General features: G+C 40.8%; 2 protein-coding genes across 3 annotated transcripts in view; both read left to right on the plus strand.

The window, feature by feature from the left end:
- Positions 1 to 22158, plus strand: part of CHM (CHM Rab escort protein) — a 555159-nt gene that overhangs the window by 365866 nt on the left and 167135 nt on the right. The window lies entirely within an intron of this gene.
- On the plus strand, positions 14945 to 16899 carry LOC100018138 (progestin and adipoQ receptor family member 4-like). The gene has a single exon (XM_056808976.1). The coding sequence runs from the start codon at positions 15033 to 15035 to the stop codon at positions 15858 to 15860; it is 828 nt and encodes a 275-aa protein (XP_056664954.1). The 5' UTR covers positions 14945 to 15032; the 3' UTR covers positions 15861 to 16899.

Consider the following 22158-nt stretch of genomic DNA (forward strand, 5'->3'; position numbering starts at 1 on the left):
TTGCATGTTTTCTCCCCCCACTAAATTTTTTTTGAACTCTTCTGTCTTAGAATAAATGCTGTGTATTGGTTTCAAGGCTAAAGAGCAGTAAGGGCTAGGCAATGGGGGTCAAGTGATTTTCCCAGGGTCACACAGCTGGGAAGTTTCTGAGGCCAGGCCTGAACTTGGGACCTCCTGTCTCTAGACTTGACTCTGAATCCACTAAGTGATCTACTTGCTTCCTCTCTTGTTAAATTTTAATATCTTTAAGGGCAAGGACTGTCTTTTTTTGCATTTGTATTTCCAGAGCTTCCATAACAAGCACAGTGCCTGGCACATGGTAGGTGATTAATAAATATTTAATCAGTGACAAGAATTGAGTCCTTTATGAAGCAAGGAACATTTTTAAAAAGCATGTGACAGTATTTTTCTTTTTTGATTTTCTTTTCTTTTTCTCAATTACATGTAATAACAATTTTAAATATTCTTTAAAAAAGATTGAGCTCCAAATTCCTTCTCTCGCTTCCCTCCCCTTCACCTGTCCCTCCTTAAAAAGACAACCAATTTGAGATATATTATAGAATTATAGTCATGCAAAATATATTTCCTAATTAGCCACATTGCAAAAGAAAACACAGACCACTTCTGTCTCTCCAAAAACAAGAAACATAAAGAAAGTTTTAACAGTATGTTTCAATGTGCATTCAGCCTCCATCAGTTCTTTCTCTGGAGGTAGATAGAATTTTTCATCATAAGTCTTTCAGAATTGTCTCCGGTCATTATATTGCTGGGAATAGCAAAGATATCCAGTTGATCATCATATGATATTGCTGTTATTGTGAACAATGTCCTCCAGGTTCATGCATGTAAGAGAGATAGAACTAGAAGAGGAAAATGGAGATGGAAGAAATAAAAGCAAGAGTTGGACTAGATGACCTTTGGAATCCCTTCCAGCCCTACATCTGTGATTGTAGGATTCTCTGGGAGAATGGTTGCAGAAGAGTTGAGTTTGAGTCTGGACTATTCCACTCAGTAGCCATGTGATCTTGGGCAAGTCATTCAACTTTTCTGAGCCTTAATTTTCTCCTTTGTAAAATGGCAATGTATACAGCCTGTCTGGTGGAGTTGTTATGAAACTCAGTTGAGATTGTTCATGTGGTGTGCAGCTTTATAAACTGTTTAGTGCTGTCATCTGAATTTTGACAGTTGCTTTCTTTGGTGGGTTCTTAGTACCATTTTATTGATTTGCTTGTTGTTGATGAAATGGCCCCCAGTCAGACCTTTGCACCCAAGAACTCCACTAAGTGTCCCACTTAAGAGGTACCCACATTTAAGAGCCAGATTGAGAATGGGCTATCTTACCAAAGATGCCTGGATCCAGAGCTTGGAAATATAGCAGGAGAATGAGGACTCTCATTACTCGATTGCTTTGAGGAAACTAAAAGAGCAAACATAGTGAATGTCATAGTCAGCTTCCAAAACGGGGGGCTGGCCAGGAATGGCAGGGTGAAGCTATGTATGCACCAGTGCAAGAAGACGTCCCAGACCCACAGAGAATATTCTGGTGGAGTGCAGGGTTTAGATAGAGGTGCCAACTAGCAGTTCCATCATCCAGTACCCAGTTCCAGGTCATAGATCAGCAGGCTGAGCAGAGACTTGGGTCTAGGGATGATATTCAAGAAAAGTTCAGAAGCAAGTAGTAGTTGAGTGACTTGGACTCCAGAAATGGAGCATTCCAGGCTCCAGGTAGGGCCTGGATTCCAGCCTCAGGACAGGTGGGAAACCTACAGCAGAATAAGCTGGTGTGGAGGTGAGGAAATATTTTCTAACAATTATATCTGCCTACAAATTCCCTGGGCTTCCCAAGGGGCTCATGTGTTCCCCTTCCCTGGAGCTCTTCATGCCAAGGCTATAAGACCACTTGTCTCTGTCGTGGGGCAGGAATTATGTTGAGTTCCTACTAGATGACATTTGAGCTCACCTACAATTCTAAGCTGCTTTGCTCTGTGCCAAATAGGTAAAGTCGTATTTCCAAGTGTTCACAGTTTAGAAGTGGGAGCATTCTGTTTGCCAGAACGGGTGCTCCTGAGATAGGAATACCTGACTGGAACAAAGGAAGGGATGGATGTCTGTACATGTTTAGATTCCCACTTGCTTAGTCTCTGATTGCTGTGTAACTAACTGGTCAGTGTTCTTTAGTCGATGGAGGTGGGACTCTAGAAGATTAATGAAGCCTACTGGGTAAGGTAAGATAATTCCCTTCTAAAACTCAACGTAGAGGAATATATGAGAGGAAAGAGGGAGACGATTATTAAAAAAATAATGAAACAAAAGGATTTGGGGCTTGGGTGAACCATCTTTTAGAGGTCTAGGTTTGTTTATTTGTTTTTGTTTTTAATTTTCCTCAGAAACCATCTTACCCTCATTTAAATCCAGACCACGGAGTCTACTGTAAATGGGCCAATCTTGTGGCATCCTTCCCTTTCCTCCCAAGGGCAGGTTGCTTTCTCAGCAACACAACTGCAACTGCTTCTCCTGGCCCAGTATTTGTGTCAGCAGCAAAATTGAAAGTATTTTTTGTCACCTGCCCCTGCTGTCAGCAGGAAAAAATAGAAAGTAGAGGAACATAATTTCAGCACTAACACAAGTATCAGAATGATTTACCTGTCTGTTCTGCTTTACTTTCATCTAAGCTTTCAGGGTTTCATTCATCAATATTGTATTTACACACGCATATCTCATTTTTACGCGGTTTCTCTCCTCACTGCCAGATGGCCATGTTGTCTGCGACAGTGTTCATCAAGGAGGGTGAGAGAGTGGCCGAGCTGCCAATTGGCATCTGGGTGGGGCTCGGCCAACCACCTAGTCTAATGGGAAGTTCCTATGAATAATGAAGAAGACACAAGCAAACGAGTTGCTTTTTGAAGAAATAGTGTGCCATCTTCAAGTAAATGAACAACTTTCCCCAAAAAGAAATGGCCAGCACAGTAGAGGATCATGAAAATGAGAAACAGAAAAACTGAGGAGGTCATAGCCCACTTGTTAATGATGTGTTTTTTTTCAGCCAGCACATTTTCTAGTGTTCTATGTGGGCCCTTTTAAATGACCCAGACAAAGTTGCTATTGCTTCCCGTGAGAGGCAATTTCACAGTTTAATAGATCTCACCATTGAGACATTTCCCCTAATATCCAATCTAAACGTACCCTTCCTTAGGACACATAACAGGTTCGAGTTGGGAAGACACTTTATATTGGCATAATGCAATCAAACAAATAATAATATAAAGCAATGGATTTGTTTTTGCTTGGTTGGTTGGTTGTTTTTTTTCTTTTAGAAGTCCCATGAGACAATGACCCTCCAAATGAGTGTGCTGCTGCTCTGGGTCTCACTTTGCTCATCTGTAAAATGTGAGAGTCGAATTAGGTGATCTGTCTTGAAAATTCTTCCTTGAGGTTCTTTTTTTCCAACACTATCTCTTCAATTATTTGCACCTTCTCCATCACCCTTCTTATATAGAATCCTCTCTTGTAACACAGAAGTACAGGCAGCTACAATGTACATTTCTGACAGTATAAGCCTCATTCTGTCCCTGTAGTCTGCTACCTCTCTGTCAAGATACAGGGCACACTTTACTGGTTCTCACTGGAATCACACTGGTTCTCTGGTATACCAACTCTCTCTTTGACCTCTAGCATAACAACAACTTGAAGGCCACAGATTCCTGGCCAAGTCCACTTAAGAAGTATGAATTTGAAGAAAGACCTTGACCACTAGAGAGGTACTTGGAGAGGCCATGGTGTATAGTGAAATTAGAGTCTAGGTGTTGGGGCTGAATTCTGGTTTTGCTCCTTACTCTTCCTCTGTGAGTCTCAGTTTCTTCCCCTATAAAATGAGGAGTTTGGAATATATTATTTTAAAGCTATCTGCCATCTCTAAAGCTCTGATCCTATGAAGATTCTAGGAAGATATCACCAGGCAGGTTCCCGATAATGAGGACCAGTTCTACCATGATGGCAGTGGGAAAATGGGGCTGGGGAAAGGGAATGGATCACAGAGATTAGAGATAGGAGACCTGGTATGTTGCCAGGCTTCAGTTGGCTATGAGAGATATTAGCAAGGGAAGAGTCAAAGACAGTTGCAAGGTTTTAAACAGGGAAAAACAGATGGAAAGCATCATGAAAGTTAGAAACAGTGAAGTCCAGAAGGAGGAGCTCTATTGGGGAAACTTGTGTTTGAAATGCCTTTGGGATACTTGGGTAGAAATGCCTTATAGGCAGTTGCAGAGGTAGCCTAGAGCTCAGTTTAAAGGATAGGCCTGGTTGTAAAGAAATGAGAGCCATCTGCACATGGGTGGTAGTTGAAGCGTTGAGAGTAGGTGATATTTGCCAAGGGAGAGATTATAAAGAGAAGCCTTAGGAAACATCCATCTTAAAGAACTGGAAAGAGGACGAGTCACTGTTTCAATAATAATAACAACAATGTATATAATATCTTTATAAACCAAACCATGATTTGACATTCTTTTTCTTAAAAATTGTCAAAGTGAGATTTATTCATTCAACAACAAGTATTCTATACTCAAAGTGCTATCCTAGACCTTGGCAGAGCTGTAAATGAATGAACATTTATACAGGCAAAGCCCTGGGGATCCAAATAGGAAAGCCAGATAGTCCTTGCTCTCAAGAAGCTCATATGCTCATTGACCCTCCAATTGAGATAGACAACATCATCGGAGGTTTTAGTGACAAATCCAATGGAATTACCATTAAAGCAGATGGCAATGCATCTTATTTTGTGCTATTTCCACGAATAGAATCACTATTGATTTCTGATGTTGAACCCTCTCTAGCTGGACTTCCATCCTCATTGTTCAAATGGAACTGCTCTCTCCAAAGTTATAATGGATCTTTTAATCACCAAATCTAAAGACCATTTCCCATTCTCTCCTCCTGGTCATTCTCTTTCCTTTAGGTTTTGGAGACACCGTTCCCTCCTATTTCTCCTACCTGTTTTACTCCTTCTGTGTCCTTTGCTGGGTCTTCTTCCAGGTCTTGCACTAACTCTGAATGGCCAATTGGGCACGAGCTTGCTTGCTCATCTTCTTGGTAACCATGTCTTTAATTATCTATTGCCTTTGCACTGATGATTCTCAGTTCAATTCATCTGGCTCTAACCTCTCTCCCAACTTCTGTCTTTGCTTCACCACCTATAGACATCTCCAATGCACCATGCCCGAACCAGTACTTGGTAGCTTTCCTCCCCCTTCAGAACTTCCCTTTTACTTTTGAGTAATCATCCTAATCACACAAGATTGCCAACTTGATGCCATCCTTGAGTCCTCACTTGTGCTCACCTCCCATATCCAGTCTGTTACCATGCCTTTTAGTTCTCTTCATAACATCTTCTCTCATGTTCCCTTCTCTCCTCTGGCACTGCCACCAACCTGGTGTGGGCCTTCATTACCTCATTCTTGGACTGCTGTATTAGCTTTTGTGTTGGTCTCCTGACTGCAAGTCTCCTCACTCTAATCTGACTTCCATTCAGCTACCAAAGTGATTTTCATGAAGGGCAGGTATAACAATGTCACCTACTCTGCTCGGTACAATTTGGTGGCTCCCTATTTCTTCCAGGATCAAATATTTAAAGCCTTTTGTTTGATATATAAAGCCATGCACAGCTTGGATGCTTCCTATTTCCTAGTCTTTGCATACTTTCCTCCCTTCCACACTGTCTGTGATTCAGTTACAGTCTTTTTGCAAGGCTGCTCCTGCTACAAGATGCTCAGTCTATTGACTATGCCTTTTTCCTGGCTATTGCCCGGGCCTGAAATGCTCTGCCCTCTGATCACTACATTTTATTTGCCTTCAAGGTTCAGCTGAAGCCTCACCTTCCTCCGGAGAGCTTCCCGTTCCCCCAACTTGCACTACTCCCATGCCTTCCCTCTCAGATGACCTTCTGTTTACCCTGTAGATTTCTTCTTCGCATGCTATCTTCTTTTTTTTATTTTAGTAACTTTTCTTTTTTCAAAACAATATTTTATTTTGTCATTTCATAACATTATTCATTAGAGACAAAGATCATTTTCTTTTCCTCCCCCCTCACCCATAACCAACGCGCGATTCCACTGGGTTTCACATGTGTTCTTGATTCGAACCCATTTCCCTGTTGTTGGTATTTGCATTAGAGTTCATTTAGAGTCTCTCCTCAGACATGTTCCCTTAACCCCTGTAGTCAAGCAGTTGCTTTTCCTCAATGTTTTTACTCCCACAGTTTGTCCTCTGCTTGTGGATAGTGTTTTTTCTCCTAGATCCCTGCAGATTGTTCAGGGACATTGCACTGACACTAATGGAGAAGTCCATTATGTTCGATTGTACCACAGTGTATGTCTCTGTGTACAATGTTTTCCTGGTTCTGCCCCTTTCACTCTGCATCACTTCCTGGAGGTTGTTCCAGTTTCCATGGAATGCCTCCACTTTATTATTCCTTTTAGCACAATAGTATTCCATCACCAACATCTACCACAATTTGTTCAGCCATTCCCCAATTGAAGGGCATCCCCTCATTTTCCCATTTTTGGTCACCACAAAGAGTGCAGCTATGAATATTCTTGTACAAGTCTTTTTCCTTATTATCTCTTTGGGGTACAGACCCAGCAGTGCTATAGCTGGATCAAAGGGCAGACAGTCTTTTATCGCCCTCAAGAATGGCTAGATCAATTCACAACCCCACCAGCAATGAATTAATTTCCTGACTTTGCCACATACCCTCCAGCATTCATTACTTTCCATAGCTGTCATGTTAGCCAATCTACTAGGTGTGAGGTGATACCTCAGAGTTGTTTTGATTTGCATCTCTCTGATTATAAGAGATTTAGAACACTTTTTCATGTGCTTATTAATAGTTTTGATTTCTTTATTTGAAAACTGCCTATTCATGTCCCTTGCCCATTTATCAATTGGAGAATGGCTTGATTTTTTGTATGATTGATTTAGCTCTGCAAATTTGAGTAATTAAACCTTTGTCAGAGGTTTTTATGAAGATTGTTTTCCAATTTGTTGCTTCCCTTCTGATTTTAGTTACATTGGTTTTATTTGTACAAAAGCTTTTTAATTTGATGTAGTCAAAATTATTTGTTTTACATTTTGTGACTCTTTCTATCACTTGCTTGGTTTTAAAGTCTTTCCCTTCCCAAAGGTCTGACATGTATACTATTCTGTGTTTGCCTAATTTACTTATAGTTTCCTTCTGTGTGTTCAAGTCATTCACCCATTTTGAATTTATCTTGGTGTAGGGTGTGAGGTGTTGATCAATTCCTAATCTCTCCCACACTACCTTCCAATTTTCCCAGCAGTTTTTATCGAATAGTGGATTTTTGTCCCAAGATCTGGGATCTTTGGGTTTATCATATACTGTCTTGCTGAGGTCATTTGCCCCATGTCTATTCCACTGATCCTCCTTTCTGTCTCTTAGCCAGTACTAAATTGTTTTGATGACTGCTGCTTTGTAATATAGTTTGAGATCTGGGACTGCAAGGCCCCCTTCCTTAGTATTTTTTTTTCATGATTTCCCTGGATATCCTTGATCCCTTGTTCTTCCCAAATGAACTTTGTTATGTTTTTTTCTAAATCAGTAAAGAAATATTTTGGGAGTTCAATGGGTATGGCACTAAATAGATAAATAAGTTTGGGTAGGATGGTCATTTTTATTATATTGGCTCGTCCTACCCATGAGCAGTTAATGTTTTTCCAATTGCTCAAGTCTAGTTTTAGTTGTGTGGAGAGTGTTTTGTAGTTGTTCCTGTGTTTGTCTCGGGAGATAGATTCCTAAGTATTTTATTTTGTTTTATTTTATTTGATTTAATTTCTCTTTCTAGTTCTTGCTGCTGAGCTTTGTTGGAAATGTATAGAAATGCTGATGAACTATCTTCTTATTAAATAGAAGCATACCAGGAACTGTTCTTTTGATTTTCTTTATATCTACAGGTACCTGGCTTGGTAATGCTTAATAAAGGCTTTTTGGCTGATAAGATAGTACCCTGAATTTCCAGGACAAGACCGCTTTTTCTGGGCCTCTCCTATATCGCCTTGGCCACTTAAACAAACAGGGTTTTTGTTCTGGGACTATTGAACTTTGTCTTTGGCTTTCTCTATCACAGTCTAAGAGGAGGTGGTAATTTACAGGAGGCCTGTAGTGGGACCCACCTGGCACATGATGCATCTTCTCTATCCCCCTCCCCCAGACACTTTGATGCTTCAGCTAGGCCGGTTTGCTATGTAGACAGCTAAGTGGAAGAGTGAATAGCGTGCTGGGCCTGAAATCAGGAAGGCCTGACTTTGAATCCATCCTCAGAGAGTTACTGGTTTTATGGCCTTGAGCAAGTCACTTAACCTCTGCCTCAATCTCCTCAGCTATAAAATGAGAATATTAGTGGACCTACCTCTCAGGGTTTTTGTGAGGATCAAATGAAATATTTGTAAAAGCTACTTAGCACAGTGCCTGGCCCATAGTAGGCACTACATACATGCTAACTAGTATTATTATTGCTCTTATAATTATTATATTTGATCCTGGAGATAGCTGAGGGCCCCTGAAGATTATCGGGCAGGGCAGGTGGTGTGATATAGTGAAAAGAATGTTGAACTTGAAGTTAGAAGATCTGTGTTCAAGCCCCAACTCTGTCACTTACTAGCCATGTGGCTTTTGGCATGTTATCCTTTCCGAAACTATGTTACTTCATCTGTAAAATAGGGATAATAACCTGTGTGCTACAGTTAAAAGAGTATAGCACTTAGAGCCTGAAGATTTGAGTTCGGTCAGTTTTTCCCTAGAGTTTATTAAATACCTACTGTGGTGCCAGGCACTGTGCTAAGTACTGTAGATACAAAGAGAGGCAAAAGAGAATCCCCCCAGGAGCTCACAGTCTAATGGGGGAGAAAATGGTGCAAACAGCTATAGACAGACAAATGGAGATTGTCTCAGAGGGAAGGCCCTTTTGGGGTCTACATGACTTTGCACGTATAATCGATGTCCTATTGCTTGTCTTCTCAAGATGTGGAGAAGGCCAGGGAAGGAGGGAGAGAATCCAGAACTGAAGGTTTTAAAAAAATTGATACTAAAAGGAATTTTACATGTAATTGGGAAATATTTAAGAAAATGCATATTTTAAAGAAAAGACTGTCTCTGCTCTCTGGGAGAGAATACAACATGGCATACAGAGTCTAAGAAAGTCTTTCTTTGGAGAGATCCCTGATAGATGTTATTTGAGATGGGCCTCAAGGGATGGGTAGAAGTTGGAGCACTGGTATGAGTTGTTGTGTAAGGTAAAACTTGAAAGATGGGGTGATGCCCGCTTGCAGAAAAAGGTAGGTAGTAGGTAACACAGTACAGAGGTACTGACCCTGGAGTCAAGAAGAGCCGAGTTCAAAATTATCCTCAGACAAATAATACTCAGACTAGTTGTGTGACTCTGGACAAATCGCTTAATCTCTGCCTGCTTCAGTGTCCTCATCTGTAAACCGAGAATCATAAGGGCACCTACCTCCCAGAGTTGTTGTGGAGATCAAATGAGATGATAATCTGTAAAGTGCCTGGCCCATAGTAGGAGCTATACAAATCCTGATTAGCTGGGAGCTGTCCTGCTAAAAATGTCTTTCATATTTTCATGCTTAAATATGGACTCATAGATTGTTAAAACAGGAAGAGACCTTAGAGATTTTCCATTCTGACTCCCTCTTTTTATAGATGAGGAAACCAGGCTCAGAGTGTTCGCGTGAGTTCTGTGTGCTCCCACAGCTGGTTAGTGATCAAAAGGAGACATATGGCCTGGTCTGCTAACTGCTCATCTGCTGGTTTTGCCACCATTCCATTATTCATGTCACTTGAACCCAGTTATGATGAATTTCAGCTGCAATTATGTGTGTAAAATGCACATCTAACTGGACTCAAGTTATTGCACTTTGAATTTGAATACATTTGTTGAAAAATATCTTTGGATATGGTTTTGGAAGTCCTGGGTTCAAATCTCCACTTGCATTTTTACTTGCTATGTGACCTCCTGTGTCCATGGGCCTCAGTTTCTTCATCAGTTAAACGATGGGGTTGGACTAGAGCAGAGGTGTTAGACATGGGGCATTGCGGCCTGCCACCTCCCTAAGACTACTGAAATCAGAGAAAATGTGATTGAGAAATATTTTTAAAAACAAATACTGTTAATTTGTGGTTTTCCAAGTCAATATGTGGCTGCAGGGATGCATTTATATGGTGAGTTTGACACCACTGGACTAAATGACTTCTGAGGTCCTCTTCAACTCTAAGTCTGTGATCCTAAGGCACTTCCCCTTCCCTCAGCCTCAGTTTTCCTATCTGTAAAATAAGGGCAGTGAAGGCCTCTTACTCAGTACTCTGACCATACAAGCCTGCCTATCTACGGGAGACATACACATACACATCGATGCTCAAAAGATATTAATGCAAGATTTGAGCTATTTGTTGTCATCCACAAATTGCTTGGAAAGAATTAAAAAGCTCCAAAGGACAAGTCTAGATGAAAGGAGATGAGAGAACTTGGAAAAGATTGCTTCTCTCAAATAGAGCACTCAGTTAGTAGCCTGAGCATTCGGGGGGTGCATTACAGGGTGCTAGCTGTGAATATTGTTATCTCTGAAGAGAAAGACTTGTTCCAAGACAAATAAAGATACTGTGTGAAGCAGTTTAGTCCCACGCGACCCTTTTCCCTGGAGTAATTTCCTAGGAGGTGAGGACAGCAGGATATCACTCACCCCAAGGCAGAACAACTGGGATTTGGTTGATGAAGTATCCACACCAGAGCATTTCTGGCTGCAAGAATGGTCTGTGCTAACAATAACTAGCTTTTTGAAGCTATGAACAGCTCAGAAAATGAATATGAGTTCCTGCGGCATAGAAATGAGGAAGTTCCATTTCTGTGGGATAATTTTTCTCTGTCCTGGAAGAGAATAGCCATGATATACAGAAGGCAATGAAAAAGGCAGCCTGGGAAGGGCCATGCATATCAAGGCAGGCTAACACTGTAGCCTCCTTGTCTTGTTGAGTGAGGAGCACATAGTTTTCCCACAGAAAGTTTTATGCTTTATCATTTAAGGATGACCTTGATGAGAAGACCAAACAGGTGATGGAAAGAGCACTGAATTATGGTCAAAGAGACTTGGGTTCAAGTGCTAATTGAGATGCCAACGAACTGCACCATCTTTGATAAGTCACTCAATCTTTCTAAGCCTCAGTTTCCCTTTCTGTAAAACAGGAAAAATTAGTCATCCTCCTGATCTCTAAGGATTATTGGGAGGAGCAAAAAAGACTGCATCAATGGATAATGAGCTCTCCAGCTGGAAGTAACCTTAGTTTAGGGGGATGTGGGAGAAGGGAATACGTATTTGTGGAGCCCCTATCATGTTCCTGGCACTGTGTTAAATGTGTCACCTGTGGCCTCTCCCATTAGAATGGGAGCTCCTTGAGAGTGGAGTCAGTTTGGGGGCTTTCTCTCTATTCCTAATGCTTAGCCCAGTGCCTGCCATGGAGTAGATACTTCATGAATTTTTGATGACTGATGTGTTGAATTAATAATATGATTTTGGATAGTGTTATTTTTAGCATAATTATTTTATGTCAATTGTTTTCATGGATGTTAGACCACCCTTGCATTATTCCTATGGTTCTAACTCAATAATATTGGATGCTTTTTTGGATATACCATATTTTATCATAAAAGGAGTCTGGTAGAACATTTTCTTTTTCCATTTCTGAGGATAATTTGCTATTGATATTTTTCTTTTAATTTTTGATACAATTCTCTCCTAAATCCAACTAGGTCAGAGGTTCCCTTCCCTCCCTTTTGGTATTTGGTTGCCCTTTCTGAAATTGATTAGTTAAGAGCTTTATTTAGTATCCTGCTAATTTGGGTATTTCATACTTTTGTAGATAATCTATTTCTTTCAAATTCTCAGTTTTGCAGGTACATAATTTCCACTGTATTTTGATTTTACCTTGTTCATTAAAATGTAGTTAATTAGGCTTTCCTTCCTTTAAAAATCAAGTTCATTAAAATTTTATCTTTTTTTTTTCGTCTTTTCGAAGAAATAGCTTTTGGTTTTGTTTACCACTTCCATAGCCCTTTGATTTTCCAAATTTATCTCTTTTTCTTTTCATTTTCATCTTTTGTGCTTATTTTTTCTTCATTGGTCCTCTAATTATTTAAAACTGTACATTCAGTTCATTGATGCTCTCTTTTTCTTTAAAAAACATTAGGATCTTAGGGATGTAATTTTTGCTCTGTGGACTGCCTTTGTTTCATCCCAGAACTTTTAGTGGTTTTTTCTCATCATTATTTTTGTCTCTCACATAGTTATTAATTTTTTTTCTATGTTTTGTTCTTTGACCCACTCATTATTCAGCATGTCATCATTAAGCCTCCATTTAGGTCAGGTTCTTTGGCTTGTGCTCCCTCTATTGATTTTTATTGTGCTATTGTCTGTTAAGGATGTTTTAGTATTTCTGAGGGTTTTTATATTTATTGACATTTTCTGTAGTACATTGTCTGTTTTTGTAAAGGAGCCATGTGGTCTTGAGAGATAGAATATTCTTTAATGTTCCTATTCAGAAGATGTCATTAAGTCTTTCAGCTCTAACTACCCCAGCACTTTAGTCAACTCTCTATTTTCAGTTTCATTTACCTTTTGGAAAGATTTGTCTGAGGAAGAAATATTGAAGTCATCTACCATTATCGTGTTATTTTATCTTTTTTGCAACTTAGTTTGTGAATTTAGATGTTGTACACTTGGTGCAGATGTATTTAGCATCGATGTTTCCCTATTCCTCTTCATAGATTTATTTATCTCTTTATCCCCTATCTCCTTCCTGAGCTCCAGGCTCATTTTACTAACAGTCCATTGGCCATCTCAGACGATGTCCCAGAAGTGTCTCAAATTTGCCGTGTCCAAAACTGAACTCATTATCTTTCTCCTCCAACCCTTCCCTCCTTTCAATGTTCCTATAATTGTTGAGGGCACTACCATCCTTTCAGCCCCTTGGGTTAGTAACCTTTATGTCATCCTGAACCTTTCACATACATTCACTGTTGTCAAGTCTTGTCATTTCTTCCCTCCCAATTCTTGACTTAGCTTCCCTTCTCACCACTCACATTGTTCCAGCCCTGGTTCGGGCTTTCATCAGTCTGTATTTGGACTTCTGATTGGTCCCCCTACCCCAAGTCTCTCCTCATTTGGATCCATTCTCCATTCAGCTGCTGAAGTGATTTTCTTAAAATGAAAAAAAAAAAATCTGATCATGTTACCTATCCAATAAATGTTAATGATTCCCAATTACTTCCAGGATCAAAACAGAAAATCCTCTTTTCAATGTTCAGATCCCTTTATGATCTGCCTCCTTCCTTCCATTCCAGTCTTCTTCCACATATTCCCTTCCATATACCCTATAATTCTGTTCACTTGCTCCTCTTCACAGATAATGCTCTGTCTTCCCACTCTCTTCTTTTTCATCGACTGTCTCCCTTGCCTGGAATGCTCTCCTCTTCCCCCTTACCTCCTAAATTCCCTGGCTTCATTCAAGACTCCCTTTTTTATAAACCCTCACCTTCCATCTTGGAATCAGTACTGTAAGGCAGAAGAGTGGTAAGGGCCAGGCAATGGTGGTCAAGTGACTTTCCCAGGGTCACACAGCTGGGAAGTGTCTGAGGTCAGATTTTAATCCAAGACCCCCGTCTCTAGGCCTGGCTCTCAGTCCATTGAGCTACCCAGCTGCCCCCTCAAGACTCACTTTCAATCCCACCTTTTGCCAGAAATTTTTCCAATCCCTGGTTTGAACCTCCCCTTTTGCTAGTGCCTTCCCTCAGGTTAAGGACCGTGTTTTCTGCCTTTCTGTGTATACCTAGCAGTTAACACTTCCTGGCTCATAATAAGCAATTGTCAATGCTTTATGTACCGATTTCTTTAGCCAGTTCACCATTCTCATTTTATTACATTGTCTAGTCTCTTCACTGTTTAAAGTTAGGTAAGGTATGCTTGTGGCTTTCATTTGTTTCTTTAGTGCTTTTTTCGATTTGTAAAAATCGCGTTCCTTTTTAAGTCATTACTTTGTGTCCCTACAGTTGATTTTGGTTTTAACTACTTGTTTAATGCTGCACCATTCCTCTGGCCTCTCTGTCTCAAAACCTTCCTCCTCATTGGTCTACTCTTTCCCTCGTTGGGGGTTTTGACCTAAGTTATTGCTTTTCTTTCCTTCATCATTTATTTAGTGATCTGATTGCTGCCAGCTCCTGTTTTCTTCTCCCTTCATACCTATTTTATTTTTTTACTTTGCTAAACTCTTAGAGGTTGGAAAGTGTGTGTGTGTGTGTGTGTGTGTGTGTGTGTGTGTGTGTGTGTGTACCCAATCGTCCCACCCCTTTCCTCCTTGTGATTTTTGACCTGCCCAAGAGGCTCTGCCCTCTCACCTCTAGGTTCCCTGTCTCCCTACTATTCCCACAGTATGACCTCTGAGCCTCTCTAGCAGGACATGGGGAGCATATTGTATCAGGAGTCCCCTCAGAAACATGGTTGGTAAGTGCAGTGGTCAGAGCCAGTGAGGGTTTCCAAGTTTCCCTGGTAGGATTGTTGTCTTTGTATATAAACTGTTCTGCTGGTTCTTCCCTCGCTCTGCATCAGTTCAGGTTAATCTTCTCTGGGTTCCCTTTCATCCTTTCTTACAGCTCTGATTGGGCTGATATTTTAGGGCGTGGCCTCCAGACCTTCCTTAAATGTGGCCGCCCAGCTTGCTGCTAGAAAGAGCTACTGGCCTCATCTCGCTCAGCTCCGTTCTGGCTTGAACTTGACTGTACTATGGCGGAGCCTCCCTCTCACCCACTCTGGTGCACGCCCCTCCCCCCACCCTGGAAGGCCCTCTACGTAGAACAAGGGAGAAGCCGGGGTCTTTGTACGTCATAGAACCTTCAAGGGCTAAGAGACGCGGACCCCGGGAGCTCTCCAGTGCTGAGTTGGCAGGGTTGAAAGCGGGCCACCCTGCCATGGCTCGGAGGTCGGGCCCCCGCTTACTGGACTGGATTAACACCCCTTCTCACCTACAGTTCAACCCGTTCATCCTGACAGGATACCGGCCCGCCAGCAGCGTCTCTGGGTGTGTGCGCAGCCTCTTCTACCTACACAATGAGCTCGGTAACATCTACATCCACGTCCTAGCCCTCCTGACCTTCTTGGTGATGCTGCCCCTTACCATCCCCTGGGACCAACTGGGCTGGGGCCACTGGCTGGGCTGTACCCACTTCTTGGCCTGCCTGGCACCCCCTGCTGGCTCTATCCTCTATCACCTCTTCATGTGCCACCGAGGGGGCAACCGAGTGTACTCCCACCTCCTAGCCCTCGATATGTGCGGGGTCTGGCTGGCCAACAGCCTCGGAGCCATCCCCATGATCCAGTGCACCCTGCTCTGCTGGCCTTGCCTGCGCCTGTTCGCCCTGGTGATGTATGCCTTCCTGTCCGTCATGGCTGGTTGGTGGGCCCTCACTGCTTTGTCCACTACCGCCCGCCTCCAGGCCTTTGGCTGGCAAGCCATCGCCCGCCTGCTGGTATTTGGGATCCGGTGGCTAGGGTTGGGCACTGGTGCGCCGAGGTCCCTGCTGTGCTATCTCCGAATGGATGCGTTGGCCCTCCTGGGAGGGCTGGTGAACGTGGCCCGGCTGCCCGAGCGCTGGGGACCCGGGATTTTTGACTATTGGTGCAATTCCCACCAGATCATGCACTTCCTGAGTGTGATTTCCATCCTACAGATGCATGCAGGGGTCATTCCAGATCTTGTCTGGGCTGCTAGCCATGATTATGCCTGCCCTGATGACTAAGCGGGGGTTTTGTTTTTTTACCACCAACCAAAGCAAATAAAAACAAGCCCAAATTAAGCCTCTAAACACCACCACCACACAAAAGAAGCCATCAAAAGAAACCTGAAAGCACCCACAAGCCCTTGTTTTCAAAGCTAGTACCCCTTGCCCCGCTTCTCCTCCCCTCCCCCCTTTCCTTAGCATCTTAAAGGCTCCCTGTATGTTTGCTCTCTCGCTGGGATTTTCCCAGACCTATAGAGAATACCACCCTTTCTTAGGGCTCTAGAAAGGTGGCCAACCACCTCTCAGGAACTTTGGGTTTGCTTCCCCAAAACACAGTCCAAGACTCCATCCCATGCCTCTCCCACCCCCTCCCCCTTCCCTCAGTTGTTTAGCCCAAGAAATAGTATGGGAAGAAAAAGGGAAACCTGACAAGGAGTCAAAACTCCTGGAGCCAGTCCTGGCTCTGCCCCTAAACTGAAATTTCCCTTAGCTGTAATTAATTACACTCTTAAAGTACTAGAATTTCATGTAGCTGTGCAAGACCAGCAACCCTTCAGTTGACACCTTGGGCCTAGGACCCCTAGTAAATCACCTCTCAGGAAAGCATTCAGGCATCCCTTTGACTCCAGCCTTACTTCAGCTTCCTTGTCCACACTGCTTCTTTTCCTCATGCTGTTTGCTATCGACTGAGATCTCCTTCCTCCATGTGCTAGCAACTCACCATCTAACTTTAAGCAAGGCTCTTTGGAACTCCTCCCTTCCTCCCTCACCCCCAAAGAAACGAAAGCAAGAACAAGGATAAGGATAAGCCCAAAGGACTGTATATTTAAGGATCCAGAACATCAGGATGACTGGGCCAGAATGTCCCCTCAAGAGGAAAAGTAGCCTTGCTGGTTCTCTGGCCTAAGACCCAGATCACGAGAAGACCACGATCCAGAGAGGCCTAAAACATCCAAGAACATTTCCAGCCTTTTCTTTGGACTTCAGCCGCCCAGGCCTAAAATATATATACTTGTCCTGAAGATTGTACTAGAAATAAAAACCGTTTCACACCTCATCTTGGCCATTTGTGGAAACTTTGTCATTCATGGCACAAAGATACTAGTTTTTCCTGCCTGAGGATTCCCATCCCTTGAAACAAGAGGATCCCAAGTCGTTAGGACCTATCTTAGAGAGCCAAGGGCAACTCCCACCAATAGAACTAGAAGAAGAGGAAACACACTTGTGTGTAAGTTAGTATTTTGGACTCATGATGGTTCATTCCATGGTCCTTTAGGTGCTTGATTGTGCTTATGTTCTTGTGCCCCTTTACCTAGATATCCTCAGAGACAGGGTATATGGCCACAGAGGTAGAATGTATGTTTGTTGTACCAGGACAATCCTAAAAAAGTTTGGAGAGATTTATTTGGTAATTATTTTTGGGCCACAACTGCTCTCAAAAGCAACTGGCAGAGTTGCAGAGGGGTTACATTGGGCTTCAAATGAGGAAGTACCCACACTGATGAAAGCCAGTAGAGTTGGGAGTATGTTCCTTTTCTTCCCTTAATACTCTGCGTTCTCTCTCTTCTTTCCCAGACACCATGGCAAGCAAGCATTTCTGTTTTCTTTGTGTTCTGCATTTGCTTCTTTCTGATTCTGCTCTGCTTTCCGAATCAGCCTAATGTAGAGAATATCACTCGTTTGCCCCTTACCCTATGCTACTACAGAACATGTCTTATTCCTAGATATAGTCTATGTAACTCTCCTTGATAAAAGAATGATTATTTCACAACTTCTGTCATTGGTAAGTTCTCCCTAAGACCCAACCTTAGTTTATTCTGTATCAGCGAAGCCAAAATATTATTTTAAAAATCAAGGTCACAAAGATGTTGTAGATATCCCATGTGCGTATTCTGTGTCTGTCAGTAAGATATCCAAAGGAAAAAAAAAAGAAAAATGCAGTCAATCATTGGCACATTTTTGTTAATACAACACCAAATATCTGAATGGTTGACTGATTTGTCTTTGCTTTTTTATCTGAATGTCTAGCATCTTAGACACAGAGCCTTGCCGTTTTTTTGAAATTTGATGACCCAGTTTCCTTTTTTTTTTCCTAATCAAGAATTCATACTTGAGCAAAAGTGAGTAAGGTTCAGAAGAGGTGGGAATCATTAAAAACCAGAAAGTCATAACTCTTCAATGCTTCAGGTATTTTGAATTTCTTGGCTATGGATATTTTTTTCACTGATGCAATTCACAGCCCCATTATGGTTTTTTTTAAACCCTTACTTTCTATCTGGGTATCTGTACTGTGTATTGGTTCCAAGGCAGAAGAGCAGTAAGGACTAGACAATGGGGGTTAAATGACTTGCCCAGGGTTTCACAGCTAAGGAAGTGTCTGAGGTCAGATATGAACCCAGAACCTCCTGTTTCTAGGCCTGGTTCTCAATCCACCAAGTCTCCTAGCTGCCTCCCGTTGTGATTTAATATGTTTATTTGATTGATACATGTAAAACCCAGTGGAATTGTTCGTTGGCTATGGAAGGGAAGAAGGAGAAGGGGAGAGAAAGAACCTGAATCATGTAACCATGGAAAAATATCCTAAATTAATTAATTAAATAAATTTTTAAAATTTAAATATGTTTATTTGATGATCTTTTAGAGTTGTTTAGACTGAGAAAAGTATTTACTCTGTAGCCAAGCTGGCGATGAGCCTCCTGTAAGTGTAACTAGGCTAGTCTTTGGTCAACAGACTTACAATCCATCCCTAGATCCATAGAAAGAAACCTTTCTAGTTTAGCAGGATCTGTCAGAATTTCTAACCCCTACACATATAGATAGACAGACAGACAGACAGACAGATAGATAGATAGAGACCTCTCCCATTAATATACTCGTTTGCCAAACACTTCCCTCATAATGACTTTTAAAGGCAGGTAGTAGAAGTGTGATTATTCCCATTTTACAGAAAAGGAAACTGAGGCTCAGAGAAGTTGGCTTGCCCACAGTTATAACGAAAGGTACGTGGGAATAGACTTTGGATTAGAACTGTACCTACATTTCCAAGTCCATTGTTATTTTTATACTGCCATGTTTATGGAAACTTTTATCAGAACAGGTCCACAGATGCTTTTAAATAGACAGGTATCACCTCCTAATATGAGTAGAGTTGTAAAGTTTTCAGAAATGCCAAAGTTTTTTGGAAAAAGCATGGGGAGAAGAGGCATGAATTTAAAATCATTTTGTTCATCTTAACCCATAAAATGAGTTTTATATATTTCACTTGGTTTGATTAAAAACATTTTTGATAACATTACTTCAGGAGATGCCTTGCCTAGGGGAAAAACACTTGGGGGTGGGCTGAGAAGGAAGAAGGGGTTACCAAGAAGAAGCAGCACCTTTGAGCCAAGGATACAAGGAGGGATTGGTCTATTCTTCCCTCTTCAGAGGAGATTCAAATCTTAGTCACCAACTTCCTAAAGGACCGTGAGACAGCAAAGGGAGAATCAGCTTTGGAAATAGTTGTTCTTGCCCTCTGGGGAGGACTTCTAGCTTCTGGACTGCAGTAAAGTACTTATATAAAGATTAATTGAGTAGCTCTATTTTCTCCCCTCAGGGATTCGTTTACACTGAGCACTTGATGATTTATTTTTATTTCTTTCTCAAGTTTAAGCTCAGGTTGTTATGCTGTAAAATGTCACTAAACAAGAATAACACTGACCCAATTCTATTTCAGTCACTCTATAGACATTCATTTCATGTGACAAATATATTCTCTTCCATAGAAGTAACTGATTGTGACAAACACTTATTCCCCATCAACACACAAGATTAGGCCACAAGGGTATCTAATTAATTTAAGCACCTATTAACTACTCTAATAATTCACTAATGGTGTACAGTATTAGAATGAATTTCTTATGGAAGTACTTATTGCATTTACGTGATAACCAAACACATTGATTTTGAGCACTGCTTTTTCAGTAAATGTTAGTATAATGTCACTCTTATGTCATTAAAGAGGCTTTTGAGGTTCAGAGTCAGCAGCTATGGAAGGAGCTGCTTTATCGTGACCTATGACTTCTCAGGGACTTTTCTCTTGAGATCTTTTGTCACTTCCAAACCATACCAATACAAAAAGGAACTTTTTGAAAAAAAAAATGAATCTGGATTCATCTAGGTTCTCGTTACAGTAGATTAACATGAACAATTAAAGGATCCTCTAAAATTGTGGTTTATGTGCAGGTAATAAAATTCAGTGAATTCACAGATGTATCTTTATGCTGAAATTCTACTGTTTTCGAGGCTAGTCATTGAAGTGGTGTGTATGTGGTCTCAGAAAATAGTCTACCATGTCCTTTAAAAATATTTATTTAATTAGTTTTGAATATTTTTCCATGGTTACATGATTCATGTTCTTTGTTCCTCCCCCCTCCCATAGACAACAAGCAATTCCCCTGGCTTTTACACGTGTCATTGATCAAGACCTATTTCCATATTATTAATATTTGCACTAAGATGATCATTTAGAGTCTATGTCCCCAATCATATCCCCATTGACCCATGTGATCAAGCAATTGTTTTTCTTCTGTGTTTCCACTCCCACAGTTTTACCTCTGAATGTGGATAGTGTTCTTATAAGTCCCTCTAAGTTGTTCAGGATCACTGCATTGCCACTAATGGAGAAGTCCATGACATTTGATTGTACCACAGTGTATCAGTCTCTGTGTACAATATTCTCCTGATTCTCTTTGTTTCACTCTGTATCCATTCCTGGAGGTCGTTCCAGTTCACATGGAATTCCTGCAGTTCATTATTCCTTATAGCATAATAGTATTCCATCACCAAGAGATACCAGAATTTGTTCAGCCATTCCCTACTCAAAGGGCATCCCCTCATTTTCCACCACCACAAAGAGAGTGGCTAGAAATATTTTTGTACAAGTCTTTTTCCTTATTTTTTCTTTGGGGTACAAACCTAGCAGTGGTATGACTGGATCAAAGGGCAGGCACTCTTTTATAGCCCTTTGGGCATAGTTCCAAATTGCCCTCCAGAATGACCGGATCAATTCACAATTCCACCAGCAATGCATTAGTGTCGCAATTTTGCCACATCCTCTCCAACATTTATTCCTTTTCTTTACTGTCATATTAGCCAGTCTGCTAGGTGTGAGGTGATACCTCAGAGTTGTTTTGATTTGCATCTCTCTGATTATAAGAGATTTAGAACACTTTTTCATGTGCTTATTAATAGTTTTGATTTCATCATGTGAAAACTGCCTATTTATGTACCTTGCCCATTTATCAATTGGGGAATGGCTTGATTTTTGTACAATTGATTTAGTCCCTTATATATTTGAGAGATTAGACCTTTGTCAGAGGTTTTTGTTATAAAGATTTTTTCCTTCTAATGTTGCTTCTCTTCTAATTTTAATTGCATTGGTTTTGTTTGTACAAAACCTTTTTTATTTAATGTAATCAAAATTATTCATTTTACATTTTATAATATTCTCTATTTCTTGCTTGGTCTTAATTTTTTTCCTTTCCCATAAATCTGACAGGTATACTATTTTATTTTCAACAAATTTACTTATAGTTTCCTTCTTTATACTTAAGTTGTTTACCCATTTTGAATTTATTTTGGTATATAGTGTGAAATGTTGATCTAGACTTAATCTCTCCTATACCGTTTTCCAATTTTTCCAGCAGTTTTTGTCAAACAGTGGGTTCTTATCCCAAAAGCTAGGTTCTTTGGGCTTATTGTATACTATCTTGCTGAGGACATTTACCCCAAGTCTATTCCTTTGAATCCTCCCTTCTGTCTCTTAGTCATATTGTTTTGTTTTAGCCATATTGTTTTGATGAACGCTGCTTTATAGTATAGTTTGAGATCTGGGACTGCAAGGCCACCTTCCTTCACACTTTTTTTTTCATTATTTCCCTTGATTTTCTTGATCTTTTGTTCTTCCAAATGAACTTTGTTATAATTTTTCTAATTCAAAAAAAATGTTTCTTGGTAGTTGGATAGGTATGGCACTGAATAAATAAATTAATTTGGGGAGGATTGTCCTTTTTAATTATGTTAACTCACCCTACCCATAAGCAATTAATGTTTTCCCAATTATTTAGATCTTTTTAATTGTGTGGAAAGTGTTTTGTAGTTGTGTTCATATAATTCCTGTGTTTGTCTTGGCAAATAGATTCCTAAATATTTTATATTATCTAGAGTGATTTTAAGTGGAGTTTTTCTTTCTAACTCTTGCTGCTGAGTTGTGTTGGAAATATATAGAAATGCTGATGACTTATGTGGGTTTATTTTATATCCTGACATTATTGAT

This window comes from Monodelphis domestica, chromosome X (assembly GCF_027887165.1).
Source record: "Monodelphis domestica isolate mMonDom1 chromosome X, mMonDom1.pri, whole genome shotgun sequence".
NCBI classification, from domain to species: domain Eukaryota; kingdom Metazoa; phylum Chordata; class Mammalia; order Didelphimorphia; family Didelphidae; genus Monodelphis; species Monodelphis domestica.